The 18,076-nt window shown below is 57.4% G+C and overlaps 2 protein-coding genes across 3 annotated transcripts; both read left to right on the top strand.

Moving 5' to 3' along the window:
* The first annotated feature begins 190 nt into the window (after positions 1–190).
* On the top strand, positions 191–13,668 carry USP5 (ubiquitin specific peptidase 5). Of its 2 annotated transcripts, none has more exons than XM_055395875.2 (20): positions 191–404; positions 3,119–3,244; positions 3,497–3,563; positions 3,797–3,930; positions 4,078–4,223; positions 4,498–4,682; positions 5,151–5,245; positions 6,052–6,245; positions 6,982–7,053; positions 7,297–7,384; positions 7,517–7,642; positions 8,495–8,648; positions 8,959–9,133; positions 9,743–9,831; positions 10,614–10,736; positions 11,304–11,447; positions 11,538–11,683; positions 11,899–12,052; positions 12,306–12,390; positions 13,003–13,668. In XM_055395875.2, the coding sequence occupies exons 1-20, from the start codon at positions 294–296 to the stop codon at positions 13,094–13,096; spliced, it is 2,508 nt and encodes an 835-aa protein (XP_055251850.1). In that variant the 5' UTR covers positions 191–293; the 3' UTR covers positions 13,097–13,668. The 2 variants fall into 2 exon arrangements, with proteins under 2 accessions (XP_055251850.1, XP_055251849.1); XM_055395874.2 differs by having other exon boundaries at positions 10,614–10,805.
* A 915-nt stretch (positions 13,669–14,583) lies between these two features.
* Positions 14,584–18,032, top strand: TPI1 (triosephosphate isomerase 1). Its single transcript, XM_055395912.2, has 7 exons — positions 14,584–14,824; positions 15,952–16,075; positions 16,191–16,275; positions 16,360–16,492; positions 16,771–16,856; positions 17,223–17,310; positions 17,442–18,032. Exons 1-7 carry the CDS (start codon positions 14,599–14,601, stop codon positions 17,558–17,560), a joined length of 861 nt encoding a protein of 286 aa, XP_055251887.2. The 5' UTR covers positions 14,584–14,598; the 3' UTR covers positions 17,561–18,032.
* The last annotated feature ends 44 nt before the right edge of the window (positions 18,033–18,076 follow it).

Here is an 18,076-nt window from a genome sequence, read left to right as displayed (position 1 = left end):
CAGAGTCTTGGCAGCAAAACTCCTGGGCCCACCTCGCTGCTCTACTTGCGCTCTGCCCTGGAGGAGTGGGATTGGCTCTTTCGACCATCGATTGCATTAGAAGCGCTTTTCATTGGCGAAGGTCAAGAGGCGGGCAGAGGGCGGAGCACTAGCGGGCAGGCTCGGTCCAACTGCCATTCTCGCGCGTCTTCCCTTCGGCGCATGCACCTAACGAGTGGTGCTCATTGGACGGAAGGTGGGGGGGACTAGAAGCGGTGAGAACCGCTGTGTGTGGAGGAGCTGGTGCCGGTGTCATGGCGGAGCTGAGTGAGGAGGCGCTGCTGTCAGTGTTACCGACAATCCGGGTCCCCAAAGCTGGAGACCGGGTCCACAAAGACGAGTGCGCCTTCTCCTTCGACACACCGGTAAGCCCATTCCCCACGCCCGCAGCGAGCACGACTTCCATCTCCCTGGTCATTCTGCCGGGGCCTGCAAGGCTTGGGTTACCGCCTCCCTGCGGTGCACCACGGGACTTGTAGTCTTCCACGCTACTCCTGCCGTTGCTTTGAATTCGCGCGAGCTGTCGTCTGACTACCACTCCCGAAAGCCACCGCGCCCGCCCCACCCGGTTCTCGTCTCGTGGAGCACTGTGGGGATTGTAGTCGCTCACTCACATCATTGCCGTTCTAAGCTAGAGGCTCCACCCAGTTGCCGGACTACATCTCCCACGTGGACCCCTGCGAAAGCCTGGGAGTTGGCCTTGCCTGTCGCGCATGGCCCTCCGGGTTTTGTAGTCTCATGTGGGAGGGATGGGGCGACCCCCGCCTCGCTGTTCTGAGCCCGGGTTGGGGGTAGTAGGGTGGGGACTGCAGTTCCCAGGCGCCTAGTTGCCTGGAAGTGGCCTTGAAGAAGGTTGGTTCTGAGAAAGGCTCAGTTATAGAGCCTCCACCCATGGTTAATATGGTCAGGGGGCGGGGAGGTGGGTCATTGGGCGGGGGGCGGGAGAGGAGAGGAAAGCTCTAGTCGTTTCTCCTTTGAGGTGAATCATGGCCGCAGCCCCCTTTCTTTCTCCCGTCCATCAGAGAGAGCAGAGGGAAACCTTTGGAAAGTATTCCCAGAGAGATGGTTTCTTTCGTGGGGGACACTGAGGCTTCATTCCCATCCCACTCCCACTCCTGACTAGTTAGACAAAGCCACCACCCACACCGTGCTTCACGTTTGGCAGGCTCCACCCGGTACCTCCCTTCCTGCAGTTCTGCCTTCCTGTGACACCGTCAGACAGACACAAGCCTCCAGCCAGGCCAGAGCCTGAACTGAGGGCAGCAGCCTGGCTGGGATCCGCCCCCCTCACCACCCCTCCCTCAAGCGGCTGTGGGCCCTGCCCAGGGTGTTCAGCCAAACCGGCTCATGGCTGGGAAAACTGCAAGTCAGAGTGGAAAGGCTTCATTAATGCATCGCCAGTGCTGAGTATAGCAGGGTGATCTGAGGCCCACTTCAGGGTCATCACTGTGATTTGTGGGTTGCTTGGTTTGCTAGGCTTTGATCTGGGCCTCAGACAACGTGCTGCTTCTCTGAAGTCTGGCTTTGGCAGAACGTAAAGAGGACAGCTACTCAGAGCACAACTCTGGGATTCCCAGTCCTTGGTGGAATCAGCATCTTTTATTGGCAACAGAGGAGTTTAATCACTGCAGAGCTCCCTCAGGCCTCCCAGGTTATCAAGTGCATGGATGGTGAAGCGCTGTCTTTCTCAGGAAGAAAAGGTTTTTTTTTTCCTTAATTATCAACAGATGGTAGAAGTCTCCCTTTCTATACTCTTGTCTCTCTTCTTAGTAATGGTTTGAATAATCCAAAAGGGGTTTCATTCTCATTACACTTTTCTTCTCTCTTCCCTGTCAAGAGGTCTCCATTGGTTGGCTTTGCTAACCAACTTCTGGCATATTTGATTATCTTTAAATTGGGTTTATGGTAGAAAGAGTTTATGTGACTTCCCTGATGAGAAACGCTCTATTTGTTCGTAAATTTTGTAACCCGCACAGTTCTCAGGAGTGGTACAGAGCAATCTATGGGATAGAGAACTGCCCTGTTTTTAATTCCCACCAGAGAATTTTTCAAGGCCACTGAGGCTTTAATTCCAGGAAGAAGATGCCTGTTGTTGCTTGGATCTGAGAGAAGACTCTGTTGTCTCCAGTTTCCTTCTCCCCCTTCTCCAGCACCCTCTCCACAAGGGCACTGGTAGACTCGCTCAGGTTGGGAAAAGCCCATGCGCCCTCCTCTGCTGTGATTTACAGTGGACACTTGTCTTTTCCCTGGCTTTTTTCCTGGGCTATGTATATTCTAGCTGTCTCAGAAAGTGTTGCTAGATTGTTCCAGAAGGGGAATGGCTTTGAGGTTGGAGGTTGATGGGACTTCTTGGAGATTTGGTTATTGGGGGGTTGTGGGGGACAGGGGAGGAAGCATCCAGGTGGTGGCTGGAGAAGGCTGGGCTTCATGTCCTTGCCAGATGGGGTCCTGGTTCAGCTGTGAGCCCCAAGCAGCACATGGTTCCCTTGGAGCCAGCCTTTAGCAGGAAAGAGGAGACGAAACCAATGTGGGCCAGGGTTTGATCACTTGGTAGAGTGAGGTAAAGGAAAGGTCTGATCTTGCTGGCAAGCCCAGGGGTTAGATGTCATGTTCAGATGCTAGTATCTCTTCTCCTCCAGTCTGGAAGGTTTGCAGAATCTTGGCGGTCAGGTGGGGTTGGTCAGGGTGTTCCTGGTTTAGGTTCAGTGTCTGACATGGAGTTCTTCCCAGATCTGTAGTAGTTGATCTCGATTCACTCTGGATCTCAAATCTCCAGGTAGGAGATCAAGGGAGTTCTCTGCATTGAATGGAGGGCTTCAAAGAAGGAAGAGGAGTGGTGACTGACAATCATTGCTCAGTCCATGTGTCCTTGTTGGCCGTTACCAAATCACAGGAGGATGGGGAGACTCTTAGCCATGTACCAGGTCCTGAAAGACTAATAGGTGACTTGCCAGAGGTCACACAGTGCTTGAGGACAGACCTTGCTTCTGGAAGCCACCCATTTCTAACCTCAGGTCTTGCCTTCCCCTGGCCAAGCTTCATCCTGCCCGTGTTTCTGCCCCTGCCTTTTGTCCTGCAGGAGTCTGAGGGCGGCCTCTACATCTGCATGAACACATTCCTGGGCTTTGGAAAACAGTATGTGGAGAGACATTTTAACAAAACTGGCCAGCGAGTCTACCTGCACCTCCGGCGGACGCGGCGCCTGGTAGGCAAGACCTGCTGCCCTCAGGCTCATCCTGCTGGGCCACCAGGTTGAATCTGTCTTGTTCTGACCTCCCAGGGGCCTCATTTCCACCCCCCCTACCTGCTTCTGCTGGGGCCATTAAAACTCAGCTCTTGTGATTTTTTTTAGCTCCCTTTTCTTCTGAGATTAACCCACTCCATCCCCGTCCATCCATTGTCCGTTTGTCCCTTCCCTGGTGCTGGGGCTGATTGTGCCCTTTCTGCCTCACTGTAGAAAGAGGAAGATGCGACTGCAGGCACTGGAGACCCTCCCCGCAAGAAACCCACCCGACTGGCCATCGGTGAGCATCACTGACGTCCTGTTCTCTTCCCTGAGCTGGTCTTTCCTGCTCTCAGAGGTGCTAGGAAAGCCCCCAAAGGAGGGGCCTGGTCAGTGGCCCTGGGACCCTGGAGGGGGCAAGGTGACGCACTGTATCAGAGGAGGGTCCACCTGCGGTGGTCATCCTACCCGCACTCCCTCCCCCATCACCCGCCCCCCGCCCCACCCGGCCCCACCTCCTTCCTGTCTCACCAGGTGTTGAAGGCGGATTTGACCTCAACGAGGAGAAGTTTGAATACGATGAGGATGTAAAGATCGTCATTCTGCCGGATTACCTGGAAATAGCCCGGGATGGGCTGGGGGGACTGCCTGACATTGTCAGAGATCGGGTACAAACACCTTCCTGCCCTACCGAAGATTCTGGGGCAGGCGGGGTCAGAGTAGCAGGGTGGTGGGCAAGCTCCAGGAAAGCTGAAGACCGAGGGGCAGGTGGGGCTGGGAACTGGGTCCCACCTCTGACCCTCTGCTTCCCCCAGGTGACCAGTGCGGTGGAGGCCCTCCTGTCGGCCGACTCAGCCTCCCGCAAGCAGGAGGTGCAGGCCTGGGATGGGGAAGTGCGGCAGGTGTCTAAGCATGCCTTCAACCTCAAGCAGCTGGACAACCCTGCTCGGATCCCTCCCTGGTGAGGCCTGCCCCCACCCCACCCCCCAACCTTGGGGCGTGACCCATAGAGCAGGGGCGAGCAGTCACCCTCCTGGGAATCTGGAGGGAGAGAGGCTCAGGAGCAAGATAAGGAGGGAGACTCATGGGGAGCTGGACTCAGGGAGGGGACATCCCAAGGAGAGGAGATGAGAGAGGCCTTGGTCCAGCGGGGAAGCTGCAGAGCCCTGTCTGTCCATCCACCGCTCACGTAAACCGCTGACCTATACTCGGCTTGTTTTGTTCCCTGGGGTCAGTGGCTGGAAGTGCTCCAAGTGCGACATGCGGGAGAACCTGTGGCTCAACCTCACAGACGGCTCCATCCTGTGTGGCCGGCGCTACTTCGATGGCAGCGGGGGCAACAACCACGCCGTGGAGCACTTCCGGGAAACGGGCTATCCGCTGGCCGTCAAGCTGGGCACCATCACCCCTGACGGAGCTGGTACACCCCACCCCCTCCATGTGGACATCACTGGGTCCGAACCACTACTCATTTCACATGACATGAACAGGACATAAGTCCAGTCTCCTGATAAACAATGAAAATATTGCAGATGAAACAGAATTTCCAGATAGCCCCCCAAAACCCCACTCCCTTTCCTAGTGGTGACTGTCATTCTCTTGTAAATAAGAGAGTAAGTCTTCTTCCAAACTCATTTCACTCTCGAACCTCCTCCTGCTGGGTGGAGACACAACCCGTTCCAGCCCTCGCCGTGTTTGACTGCATCTTCTCTGACAGCCAATCCAAGAAGGGCTCGAGGCCTCACTGATGCTCGAGGGAGCCAGGAGGGTTACCTTCTGGGCTCGTCCTGCTGTCCCACCAAGGCCTCTTGAGGCAGGGGGTGGGCTCGGTGGTCGGGTGGGGCCTGAACTGCCCTCCCCCTGACACTGCTCCTGCCTCCCACACTAGATGTGTACTCGTACGATGAGGATGACATGGTCCTGGATCCCAACCTGGCCGAGCACCTGTCCCACTTCGGTATCGACATGCTGAAGATGCAGAAGGTGAGACCGCCCTCCGCTCAGATTCTCTCGTCCCTGCCCGTCAGGCCCTCCCTCCTTGCCTGAGGCTGAGGAGGCAAGGTGGGGAGAGAGGCCACGGTGACCCCCGTTCCCAGGGTTCGTGGGCTGCCTGTGAAAAGCCCTGTAGAATCATTTCATCATTCAGCATCTGTTACCGAGCGCCTGCTGTGCGCTGGTCACTCTCTGAACAAGGCAGAGGTGGTCCTTGGCTTGTCGGCTTCTACCCGATGAGACGCAGGCGTCCCTTGTGTTCTTGTGCAGTCAGGGAATAACCACAGACTGTGGGCAGAGTTTCTAGCAGGGGTTGCCGGGCCCAGGGGACTGAGGAAGCATCCCACAGGACCAAGGAAGCGGTGCTGGGGTAGAGATCTGAGGGTGAGAAGGGGTGGCTTCAGGATGGAGGAACGCTTCAGCTAGGGGATGTCATGTTCGTTTCATCCCTTCATGTGGGCGGAGGCCTGCTGCCTGATGGGCCCCTGGACGGTTGCCTGTGGCCTTCCAGAACTTGCACTGGAGGATGCCCAATGGGCCTCCCGTGTCAGGGTCCATAATTCAGCATGTTTCAGGCTCTCTCCAGCTGGCTCTCATCCTGGACTATGTTTTAGAACATAAAAGACACAGGTCTGGGGCTTCCCAGGTGGTCCAGTGGCTAAAAGCCCGTGCTTCCAGTGCAGAGGGCCTGGGTTCAATCCCTGGTCAGGGAAGTAGATTCCACATGCCCCAACTAAGACCTGGTGCAGCCAAATTAAAAAGAAAGACGCAGGTCTGAAGTGCCTCCTCCCATGCAGACGGACAAGACGATGACGGAGCTGGAGATAGACATGAACCAACGCGTTGGTGAGTGGGAGCTGATCCAGGAGTCGGCGGTGCCGCTCAAGCCGCTGTCCGGGCCCGGCTACACTGGCATCCGCAACCTGGGCAACAGCTGCTACCTCAACTCGGTGGTCCAGGTGCTCTTCAGCATCCCCGACTTCCAGAGGAAGTGAGTCCTCCCTCCCCCCTCAGCCAGCCCCCGACCTCAGGCCCTCTCCCCACAGCTGGCCCCCTGGCTCTGTGCCCTGACCCCCAGCCCTCTCCTAGCAGCCAGCCTCTGGGTGCCCACCTCTGGTGCCCTCAGGATCTCTGTTCTAGCTCAGTCTTGGTTCTTGGTACATGCCGGGGAGCAGGTTGTAAAGTTCCTTATACACGAGCCCACTGGTGGGGCCAGATGCTCAGTCCCAGGGCTCTCCCAGGCCTCCTGATGGACTCAAGGGCCAACAGGTGCTCTTTATTTTGGGCCAGTGGCATCAGATGAGCACCACATGTGGCCGTGGCGCATTTGGGGAGAGGGGAGGGCTGGTACATGGAGACGGAATAAAGGCAAGTTAGGGTTAGGGAAGTGAGCTTCCCGCCTAAATAGGAAGGCCTGAGACACACGTGAAAATTTAGAACATATTGACACGTTTTATTCAAAGAACGTGAACTGTATTTATCCTTCTGAGTGTCTTCTCCCATCCCGTAGCTCTGTCTCGGGGCAGAGGCTTGTGTACCCTACATGCTGACCGGTTTGGGAAGGGGGATGGAAGGCGGGTTTTGCTGGAAAGACGTGGACCCCAAGTGTCAAACACATGTCTCCCCACTCTGGAGGGGCCTGTTCCCTGAACTGGTAGATGACTGCTCCCTTCCCTTTTCCTCTGGGCCTGGCCACAGCCCCTTCAGTGATCCTTCTTTTGGCTCAGGTACGTGGATAAGCTGGAAAAGATCTTCCAGAATGCCCCAACGGACCCCACCCAGGACTTCAGCACCCAGGTGTATGTAGCCGGGCCTGTGTGCCCTCTTTCTTCTCCATGACCCCCTGAAGTGAGCTAGACGCTTTCTGATGGCTGTCTTGCAAGCATGCTGTCTGCCTTGAGTTGGGTTCCCATGGAATCTAAGGTGGTTCACATTGAAGAGAGTTGTCTAAGGGGGTTTGAGCAGGGATCGAGTTGGGGAGGTCAGGGGTGGATTGGTGGTATCAGACGGAAGCTAAATGGTTCTCTTGGGTGATGACACAGGGCCAAGCTGGGCCACGGCCTGCTCTCGGGGGAGTATTCCAAGCCAGCACCAGAGTCGGGCGATGGGGAGCAGGTAACGGAGCAGAAGGTACGTCTGGACCTCTGTCCCTCTCAGGCTCTGGAATGGTGGGGAAACTGAGATCCATCTGGGAGGTGTCCAAAGAAGGCCACTTGGTGGCCTCTCGGGCCCTGGCTGAATGGCTGCCCCAACTCTGCCTAGGAAGTCCAAGATGGCATCGCCCCTCGGATGTTCAAGGCCCTCATTGGCAAGGGTCACCCCGAGTTCTCCACCAACCGGCAGCAGGATGCCCAAGAGTTCTTCCTGCATCTTATCAACATGGTGGAGGTGAGGACAGGGAAGATGGGGGCGATCTTCACTCTCCTCCTGTCTACCTGGACTTCAGTTCACCCTCTCTTCCCGCTGCTCACTCGTTCCTCCTCCTCTGTCAGCCCCAACCCAGCCCCACCCCAGTGACCCCAGGCACTGAGCCTTTCCTGAGAGTGGCATTTGCACCTGAGGACACTTGTTATGCTTGCAGCCTGATGAAGGATGCTCCCAAAGAAAATGATAGGCAAGCACTTAGTGCTTAGAAAGAAAGTACAGGGGACCTCCCTGGTGGTCCAGTGGTTAAGACTTCGCCTGCCAGCACAGGGGGGTGCAGGATCAATCCCTGGTTGGGAACCTAGGATCCTCCAGGCCAAGAAACTGGAAGCAAGAAATATTGTAACGAATTCAATAAATACTTTTTTAAAAATATTTATTGCCTTGGCTCTGCTGCTTAGTTGCAGCACACGGGATCTTTGATCTTTCATTGCGGCATGTGAACTCTTATTAGTTTCCACAAGTGGTATCCAGTTCCCCGACCAGGGATCGAACCTGGGCCCCCTGCATTGGGAGTGCGGAATCTTAGCCACTGGATCACCAGGGAAGTCCCCAATAAAGACTTTTTTAAAAAGGAGGTTCACATTTAAAAAAAAAGAAAGTACAGGCACTTTCCCACGCAGTCCTGCAGTGCCGGGACGGGCCGGAGCTGGCGGGTTGATGAGGGAAGGTTTCTGCTCTGCTCTCCTGTCCCTGCACCTCTCTGTGCTCCTCTCCCTTCCACTCCCCTCTCTCCCTGGCCCCCCAGTGACCCTTGTAGGCCCCCACCCCAGTGCTTGGCTGTCCAGACGTCCCCACCCTGCCTCTTCCCTATAGAGGAATTGCCGGAGCTCCGAAAACCCTAACGAAGTGTTCCGCTTCCTGGTGGAGGAAAAGATCAAGTGCCTAGCCACGGAGAAGGTGAAGTACACTCAGCGCGTGGACTACATCATGCAGCTGCCCGTGCCCATGGACGCGGCCCTGAACAAAGGTGGGTGCTCTGCAACCCCCCGGGGCCTGGGGTCTGAAGCCTGGCAGCGATGGGGCTTGGGCGCCTTTCAGGAGCAGAGCCCACAGTATCCCTGCTCCCCAACCAGGCGGGGGTGTGGGACTGACCTTGCCCGCAGCTGGTCAGCTGAGCCGTGTTGAGAAAGAGGCTGGTCACAGGCAGATGTGTGTCCGGTGGGTTTGGGGAGGCGGAGGAGCTGAGGTGGGCGTGGACTCAGAGGCAATAGGGCAGGGCTGAGGGGGGGATGTGGCTCAGCCCCTCCGAAGGGTCCACCCACTGCTTCTGTCACCAGAGGAGCTTCTGGAGTATGAGGAGAAGAAGCGGCAAGCTGAAGAGGAGAAGCTGCCTCTGCCTGAGCTGGTTCGGGCCCAGGTGCCCTTCAGCTCCTGCCTGGAGGCCTACGGCGCCCCCGAGCAGGTGGACGACTTCTGGAGCACGGCCCTGCAGGCCAAGTCAGTCGCCGTCAGGTAAGTCCTGTGGGTCCCGGCCTCCATTAGAGTCGTCCCCGAGATGCTGTCAGCCTCTTGTGTTCTCTCATCCCTTTGTGGTCAGAACTCGGCTTCCCTCAGTTGAGGCAGGTAACCTGGGGCCTGCGGGGAACTGAGAGGCCGTGGCAGGAGTGGACTTGGATAACTGCCACATGTTACCATGACCTGCGCCTGACGGTCTTCGTCTCTCTTGGAGTGGATGGGGTCACTTTTCAGGAAGCCTCTGTCTGCTCACCCCCCCAGTGCTGGCAGAGCACAGGCACTTAGGAACAGTTGTGGCCAGAACTGAGATTTCTGGCACGCAGTCTTACTTTTGGCTCGCCCGTCACTGGCGTGAACTTGGGATCGAGAGAGTGCTTTGGTCTCTGAGATTTCAGCCACCTGCCCCTTTGCTGTTCCTGCCCCTAAGACCCCCCCATTCCCCTACTTCCTACCTTCTGCTGCTGTTCGTCTGCAGACACTCTGATGCCTGTTCAGGGCAGGAAAGGAATATGAAATTATCTTCAGGGTTCTACCTGTGAGAGGCTGGACCCAGGTGGGGCTTTCAGGACACCTTCTCTGGGTACCAGGCCATTCTCTCTTCCCTAGGACCACACGATTTGCCTCATTCCCTGACTACCTGGTCATCCAGATCAAGAAGTTCACCTTCGGCTTGGACTGGGTGCCCAAGAAACTGGGTATGGTGGCCGGGACAAGCAAGGGAGGTTAAGCAGGAAATGCTAGAAAAGAAGGGGCCTTGACATGCAAACTGGTGCTTCTTCAGCTTTCCTCTGAAAGGGGAAACATTATTAAGACTTCTTTGATTAAAAAAAAATTTAACTACCTTTTTTAATTGAAGTATCGTTGACTTACAACATGCTGTTAATTACTGCTGTAGAGCAAAGCGATTCAGTTATAGTAAATACATATATATTCCTTTTTTACATTTTTTGTTGTGGTTTATCATAGGATGTTGAGTACAGTATGCTGTGCTATACAGTAGGACGTTGTTGTTTAAGACTTCTTTGATTTTATAGTTACGACTTACACAAGCAAAAGTTGTTTTCATAGTTTTACTTATACAGTTGGTAAGATAATCTTGAAACAGTTTGTTTTCACGGGTCTCATAGGCCCCTGACAGCTTTGCCAACCCCAGAACTAGCTTCATGTGCTAGAGAAATTGAGCCCCACGGAAGTACAGAATTGTTCTGTGGCACAGTCAGAGACCCCTCCCTGGCTCGTAGCTCACTGGTGGTAGATCTAAGACTGGAATCCTGTTCACTTGCCCCCCACCCCCCCCACACCCAGCCTGTGGTTATTTTTATCACACGGCGATGGGTCCCTGCAATGGGTCCTGCTCTGCACATCATCTTATTACAGAGCAAGATGGGGGCAGGGGCCTGAGATTTCCAGAGTGCTCTTCCCAGGAGGGCCTCGGGGATCTGCCGAGGTGACCTTTGTCCTGCCGTATGCTTTCTAGACGTGTCCATCGAGATGCCCGAGGAGCTAGACATCTCCCAGCTGAGGGGCACAGGGCTGCAGCCTGGAGAGGAGGAGCTGCCCGACATTGCCCCACCCCTGGTCACTCCGGATGAGCCCAAAGGTAGCCTTGGTTTCTATGGCAACGAAGACGAAGACTCCTTCTGCTCCCCTCACTTCTCCTCTCCGACATGTTAGTGATTCTTCTTCCTGCCTGTCTCTTTCCCGTGCTGATGGGGGTCTTCTCTGCCTGCCACCCCTTGACCCTGTCCTTCGTGCTCCTCCTGTCCTCCCTTTCAAATTGTCTCTGCCCTCTTGATGGACGTGAGGACTGAGAGAGCACCCCAGCCACGTTCTCTGTGTGGGTGGAGCAGCACTGGCTAATTGCCTCTGCCTGTGTAACCTCGTGGCCTGGGGGCGGGGGCTCATACTCCAGAAACAGCCTGTTGTGGGAGAATGAACAGGGAAGGGGCTCCCTGGGGCGTCTCTGGCCTCAGTTCTATAGACCTTGAGGATAGTGCTGGCCCCACATGAGGCTGTATTGCCATTTTAGTTCTGGAATAAGGTGCCAGGCCGTGGAGGAAAAACTGCATGGAACGGGTGGTTGGGAGAGGGCTGGGGGAGGCTGTGGGAGAGGGGCAGGGAGTGGCCCAAGGAGTCAGGCCCCTGTGCCCGTGCTTCTTCCCGGCAGCGCCCATGTTGGATGAGTCGGTCATCATCCAGCTAGTGGAGATGGGCTTCCCCATGGATGCCTGCCGCAAAGCCGTCTACTATACGGGCAACAGCGGGGCCGAGGCTGCCATGAACTGGGTCATGTCGCACATGGACGACCCGGGTAGGCAGGGCTGGGGAACTGGAACCGGGGAGGGGGGTGGCGGGCAGGGCCAGCATCTCCCCCAAGCACTTGAACTCCTTCCATCCCCAGATTTTGCAAACCCCCTCATCCTGCCTGGCTCCAGCGGGCCTGGCTCCACGAGTGCAGCCGCTGACCCCCCACCGGAGGACTGTGTGACCACCATTGTCTCCATGGGCTTCTCCCGGGACCAGGCCCTGAAAGCCCTGAGGGCCACGGTATGGGCGCCTCCAAGCTGAGGACAGGTCTGCTGGGAAGATGGGGGTGGGAGTGAGGTTCCGCCCTTCAGGAGCAAGTGAGGACTACCCCTGCGGTTTGGCCAGGCTGGGGCGCCACCCTTGAGTGGCTGTGATGAAGGAGTAGAGGCCTTTGCGGGGGGTTTCTCAACCCTGACCTTGCTTTTTAAAAAAGTAACACTTCCCTCCTCCCCAAGAACAACAGTTTAGAACGGGCTGTGGACTGGATCTTCAGTCACATTGACGACCTGGATGCAGAAGCTGCCATGGACATCTCGGAGGGCCGCTCGGCTGCCGACTCCATCTCCGAGTCCATACCAGTGGGACCTAAAGTCCGGGATGGTCCTGGAAGTGAGTGTCGCCGGGAGAATCTAGCCAATCTGCTCCACTAGGTCTTCACTACCAGGTGGCTCTGCTTCCCTCAGGAGGGTGCAGAGACAGAAGTTTCTTTCCATGGACGTGACTCCTGAAGCTGGGGTCCTGGGAGGCTGAGATAGACTTGGGCCCAGCCTGTCTACCGTCCCTGAAATCCCACCCTGGGCATGAGCTGCTGGACACATCCCTCTCCCTCACTGTCTGCTCTGCCCTCTCTCCCCTTCCCTAGAGTATCAGCTCTTTGCCTTCATTAGTCACATGGGCACCTCGACCATGTGTGGTCACTACGTCTGCCACATCAAGAAGGAAGGCAGGTGAGGGGCCAGCACGTGCCTTCTGAATGGGAGAGGGGGTGGTGGGAATGGGTAGGGGCATCCTGGAAGACCCTAGAATATTCCTGGGGTGGGGGGGAACATAAGGGACTGCCTGGTGCAGGCCACAATTCACCAGAAATTGATGGAAAGCCTGAGGGCAGAGATGGGCAAATTAGGGCTCCAGGGCTGAATTGGGCCACTCGCTTTTATAAATAGCTTTAACGGCCATGGCCACACTCATTTATGTATCATCTGTGGCTGTTTTCAAGCTGCAGCAGGCAAGTTGCATAGCTGCATAGACCAGATGGCCTGCAAAACCTGAAATTATTTCCTGTCTGGCCTTGACAAAGCTTGCTGACCTCTACCTAAAAGGAATAGGTAGGGGTGGGCTGTAAAGACAGCACAGGGGTCCGAAGACACAGTAGAAATGACCCTGTGAGATGGGACACTCCCTTCAGACAGGAGGCAGCTGGGCTGAGTTTGGGGGCCCAGGCAGAAAAGGCTCACAAGCCTTTGTCCCTGAACCACCAGGGTCAAGTCCAGGAACAACATCAGAGAGGGAGACTTGAGGATGCCCAGGTCGTTCACCCTTCTCCCCACCCTGTTCCCCAGGTGGGTGATCTACAACGACCAGAAAGTGTGTGCCTCTGAGAAGCCACCCAAGGACCTAGGCTACATCTACTTCTACCAGAGAGTGGCCAGCTAAGAGCCTGCCCTGGGGGCGCCCGGGGGACAGACCGCCCAGCATGAGGAATGGGGCTGAGGGATGGACGCCTCCCTGCTCGGTACCCCTTTTCTTTTCGTCCCCAGCAGCAGGGAAGAAGCTAGAGGCCAGGAGAGAATGGCCAGGCAAAGCGTGGGGTGGGGGGGTCTTCGGGGAGACCTTGGGAATGGAGTCAGAGGGGGCGGGAGGGGCCGGCCGCCTGTCTGTGAGGAGACTGTTGCTTCCCTGCCCTTGACCCCACAGCGCTCTGCTTCTCTGTGATCCCGCCTGCCCGGTGTGGAGCGGGCTTGTTTGTGTGTGCGTGGATGTGGGTGGGGGTGTGTGTGTGTGGTGTGGGTGTAGCTTTGTGCCGCCTCCTCCACCGAGGGGGCGTCTGTGCCTCCCCGCCCCCTTTGGGTGTGCTCCCCGTGAGGCGGGGCCGGGAGGGGTGTGAGGGAGACGGGAAGCCAGCCCCCCTCGTCCTTCTGTCTCGGTCTTTGCCCCACCCTGTCTCTCCCCGTCCTTCTCTGGAAAATGCCAAAATACAGGATGTGAATAAAAGTTCAGTGGCTCAAGTGTGTCCTGTTTGATATCTCGGGGAGACTGTCTTTCCTGGGTTAGCAGGAGGGTCAGGTTTTGAGAACTGCGGGCCCTGCTCCTCCATGCCGCTCTGTGCCCCCTCCCTGCCCCCCTGGCAGGCAGTTCTATACATTTTTCTGCTCTTGGGAAATTGGGGGCTGAGTGAGGTGCTCACAGGGGCAGGAGAGGGAGGGTGAGGGGTGGGTGGGGGCTGTCAGATTCAAGGAAGTGGAGGAAGGTCACATGAGAGGGGGCCCAAGTGGGTTCTTCTCGAGTGTCCCCAGGTGCCCAGTGGGGAGCCCTGGGCACCAGGCCTTGCAGGCCCTTGTCTGGCCCTCGCCCGCTGGAGCAAAAAATGAGGTACTCCTGGGGGCAGGGCAGACCTCTGAACTGCCTCTTTAGTAGTTGCACGGTGTCCAGCCCACGTGGGACGTCCCTCCGCCTGTGAACCCTGTTACGTCCCCAGTTAACTGTGGGGCTGGGCCGGCCCTGGGTAGGTCAAAGGTGCCTGCTCAGCAGTCAGGGATGGGGCCGCTCCGATGGGGGCAGGGGGGTTCCTTTTCCTGGAGTTGGAAAGCTGCCCCTCACGGCTCTGAGGCCAAGCCTAGGAGTGGAGCGGAGTGTCCACCAGGCCTTCAGCAGCGAGTGCCGGTGGGGATCCTTCTAGCCCTCCGGGGGGCGGGGGACTGCAGCCGTGAAGCGGGGGTTCCCCTGAGCGCGGGGCGCACAGTTCGCGCCTTCTCCCCAAAGTCAGGCAATTCAGGCTGAAAGCGACCCGAGCGAGCCGGCGACAGCCGTGGAACGTTGCTACAAGAAAGGGGGTAACGTCAGAACCTCGCAACGCGGGCGGCGGGCGGGACCGGGGGCAGGGCTGCGGCGGGCGGCGGGCGGGTCCGGGGGCAGGGCTCCCGCGGGCCGGCCCAGCCATGGACGAGAACGCAGAAGGGGCGGGCTTCTGCATCTCCGCGCTCTATATAAGCGGCCAGTGGACGCGGGGGCGCGCTGCTCCTGACCTTCAGCGTGCCTGCTCCCTAGCCATGGCGCCCTCCAGGAAGTTCTTCGTTGGGGGGAACTGGAAGATGAACGGGAGGAAGAACAATCTGGGGGAACTCATCAACACTCTGAACGCGGCCAAGGTGCCGGCCGACACCGGTGAGCCCTGGCCGTGGAGGGCCGGGGTGGGCAGTCGGGCGCGGTCGCCCTCTCCGGAACTCTCTTAGCCCGGGTCCGCGTGGCCCTGCGTGCAGGGCTGGGGTCCAGGGCTGTCGGGATCAGGGCCTGAGCTCCGCGGCCGCTGAACCGGGGGTGTGTCGGCGGGGAAAGGCGGGGCCGCGTCTCACGGTGCCCTCTGGCTGTGGGTCGTGGGGAGAATGGTGGCCCCGGGGCGCAGACGGGGCCTGCACAGGCAGGGAGTGAAAGGTGAGCCCAGCCCCTGCGGGCGATCGGGAGAGGCCGGCGGCTGCCCGGTGCTTGGGGGTGGAGGCTGCGTGCCGGCTCCGGCTGTCCCCTGGGCGCGGGCTCCGTGCGCCGCCGCACGTAGCCCGCCGGAGACTCCTCCCCGCGCCTTGCCGGGGCGGCAGAGCTCCCCTACCGAGCCGTGTTGGCCTCCTGAGCCATCGCTCCGATCCAGTCCGCTCGGCGGCCTGTACGACTCCGGCCTTCCGCGGAAAGGGGCAGAGCCATTTGGGAACGAGGCGCGCTCTTACTGTTTTCTCCAGCCTAAAAACGGGAAAGCGCAAGGCCTCTATGAGCTGGTCGACTCGCTGCCACCCACGGCCTGCGTCCTTGTCCCCTCACCCACCTAAGCCACAGAACCTCGGGGCTGATCAAGAGGCATCCCCTTGTGGTTTATTCTCCCAAAGACCCCAGTACAAACCCCAGGAGTTGGCTCCTTCTGCTTTTGCTGAAAATCCTGGCCTGGCCTAGGGGAGGTGGGGATGGGCTATTTTAGAAGGGAGGCGGGGTTGGCCCCCAGGGAATGCTGAGTCTAAGAGGTGCTCAGGCCCAGAATAGCCTGGGGAAATCAGAGCCACAGCTGCTAAAGAGCAGAGGGCAGGGCAAGGGCCATGGCCTCTCAGGAGTACCTGGGAGGCTCAAAGACTTGGGTGCAGGCCTAGCCTGGGCTGCAGAGCGGACAGAGATGATCGTGCTGCGGTGAAAAAGGGCCAAAGCAGAACTGAGAAAGGGGTGAAGGTGAGGGGACTCTGGAGCACGGGATGTGGTTTGGGGAATGAAGATTTCCTGTGATCTCATCCCGTCTGTTACCATCTCATCCTCAGAGGTGGTTTGCGCACCTCCCACCGCCTACATTGACTTCGCCCGGCAGAAGCTAGATCCCAAGATTGCTGTGGCTGCGCAGAACTGTTACAAAGTGGCCAATGGGGCCTTTACGGGGGAGATCAGGTAAGATGCTGGTGGCAGAGGGGTGGGAGGGGGACCCCCAGCCCTCAATGTCCTCATAGAGGGGACAGCGACAGGGTGGGCTCCCTGCTGAACCACGGCTTTTCTCTTCCTTTAGCCCTGGCATGATCAAAGATCTTGGAGCCACGTGGGTAGTCCTGGGGCACTCCGAGAGAAGGCATGTCTTTGGGGAGTCAGATGAGGTTAGTAACGGGGGCATGGGGTGGGGAGGAGATGAGGGCTGGCTTTTTCCTAGACAGGTGCTCACCGAGTCTGTTCCTCAACAGCTGATTGGGCAGAAAGTGGCCCATGCCCTGGCAGAGGGACTTGGAGTGATCGCCTGCATTGGGGAGAAGTTAGATGAGAGAGAAGCTGGCATCACTGAGAAGGTCGTTTTTGAGCAAACCAAGGTCATCGCAGGTATCTCTGGAGAAAGGGGCCTTTGAGCCCAGCCAGGGCTATGGAGACACAGAGGGTGGGGTCGGATGCACTGTGGCCTGAGCCTATCTGGTGCTGATGCAGGAAAGGGGAGGGTGGGAATCCTGTATCCTTCCCATTACTTCTATTCCTGCCTCTAAATCACTTTCCTTTAATAGCCACCAGGGGGCAGTAGGCCACCAGCACTCTCATTTTCTGGGAAACAACTGGTTATGTTCTTCCTTGTTTTCACCCTGCCACCTGTGATCTCTGTCCCACAGATAATGTGAAGGATTGGAGCAAGGTTGTCTTGGCCTATGAGCCTGTGTGGGCCATTGGTACTGGCAAGACGGCGACACCCCAACAGGTAACCAAGCCCAGGAGCCCTGTCCTCATCCTCCCCTGTCTTGATAGAACTGGATGGCCACAGAGACCACCTGGGCCAACCCCTCATTTAAAGACAGGAGAGGGACTTCCCTGGAGGTTAAGCCTCCACTGAAGGGGGCACTGGTTTGACCCTAGTCAGGGAACTAAGATCTCAAATGCTACATGTCAAGACTAAATAAATAATAAAAGGAGAAAAGAGAGTTACTTGTCCCAGGATACCCATTCCAGGGCCTGGGTGGGATTGAAGCCCCAGGGTTCTTGCCCACAAACCACATTGCCTGTCTCCACTGGAGCCCAGGGTTTTTTTCCCAGTGAGTGAAGGTCTTAGTCTGGCTTCTTGTTCTAGGCCCAGGAAGTACACGAAAAGCTCCGGGGATGGCTTAAGTCCAACGTCTCTGATGCAGTGGCTCAGAGCGCCCGCATCATTTATGGGGGTAAGTGGATTTGGCTCCAGCCTGAGGTGGGGTGGGCTGAGAACCAGACCGAGCCCTCCTTCAACCTGGAGGTCGGCGTGGCGTACCCCCATCTCATCGCTGACCACTCCTGCTCTTGTCTCCCTTCCCAGGTTCTGTGACTGGGGCAACCTGCAAGGAGCTGGCAAGCCAGCCTGATGTGGACGGCTTCCTTGTGGGCGGTGCTTCCCTCAAGCCTGAGTTCGTCGACATCATCAATGCCAAACAATAAGCCCTGTCCATCTCCGCTACCCTTCCTGCCGAGCCAGGGACTAGGTAGCTCAGAAGCCCAGTAACTGTACTGCCCCCTGACCTCCACACACGCTTCTCGTGGTGTCGCCTGACTCCTCTTGTGGCCGAATCCAAAGTACCTCTTCCTTTACCGTTTACACCCTACCTTGTCATGGTTGGGACCAGAACAATCCCGCCTCCACTTACTGTACCCGTTGGAACTAAACCTGTCACCAAGGTGGCTTCTTCTTGGCTGAGAGGTGGGAGGGTGGTTTGCGCGTGGGTCCCCTCAGTCCCCAGTGAAGACAGGAGAGAGAACTGGTCCTGTCCCGTCTCCCGCCATGAGGCCAAGGGCTGAGAGAAAGCCCTGTCCTCCACTGAGGCCGGGGCGCTGCTTCCTCCCATGGTGCCAACGCCTGTGTGTGTTGTGTCTGAGCAGTCCCGCGTGTGGGGCAATAAACACCTGGCACTGAGCCCTGTGGTGTGTTCGTCACTGAACTTGCCTCCATCATCTTTT

This window comes from Moschus berezovskii, chromosome 6 (genome assembly GCF_049115385.1).
Source record: "Moschus berezovskii isolate FMDL1 chromosome 6, NW_MosBer_1.0, whole genome shotgun sequence".
In the NCBI taxonomy this organism is placed as follows: Eukaryota; Metazoa; Chordata; class Mammalia; order Artiodactyla; family Moschidae; genus Moschus; species Moschus berezovskii.
Note: the sequence above shows the minus strand (reverse complement) of the source record. Positions and strands in the feature narration are given on the sequence as shown.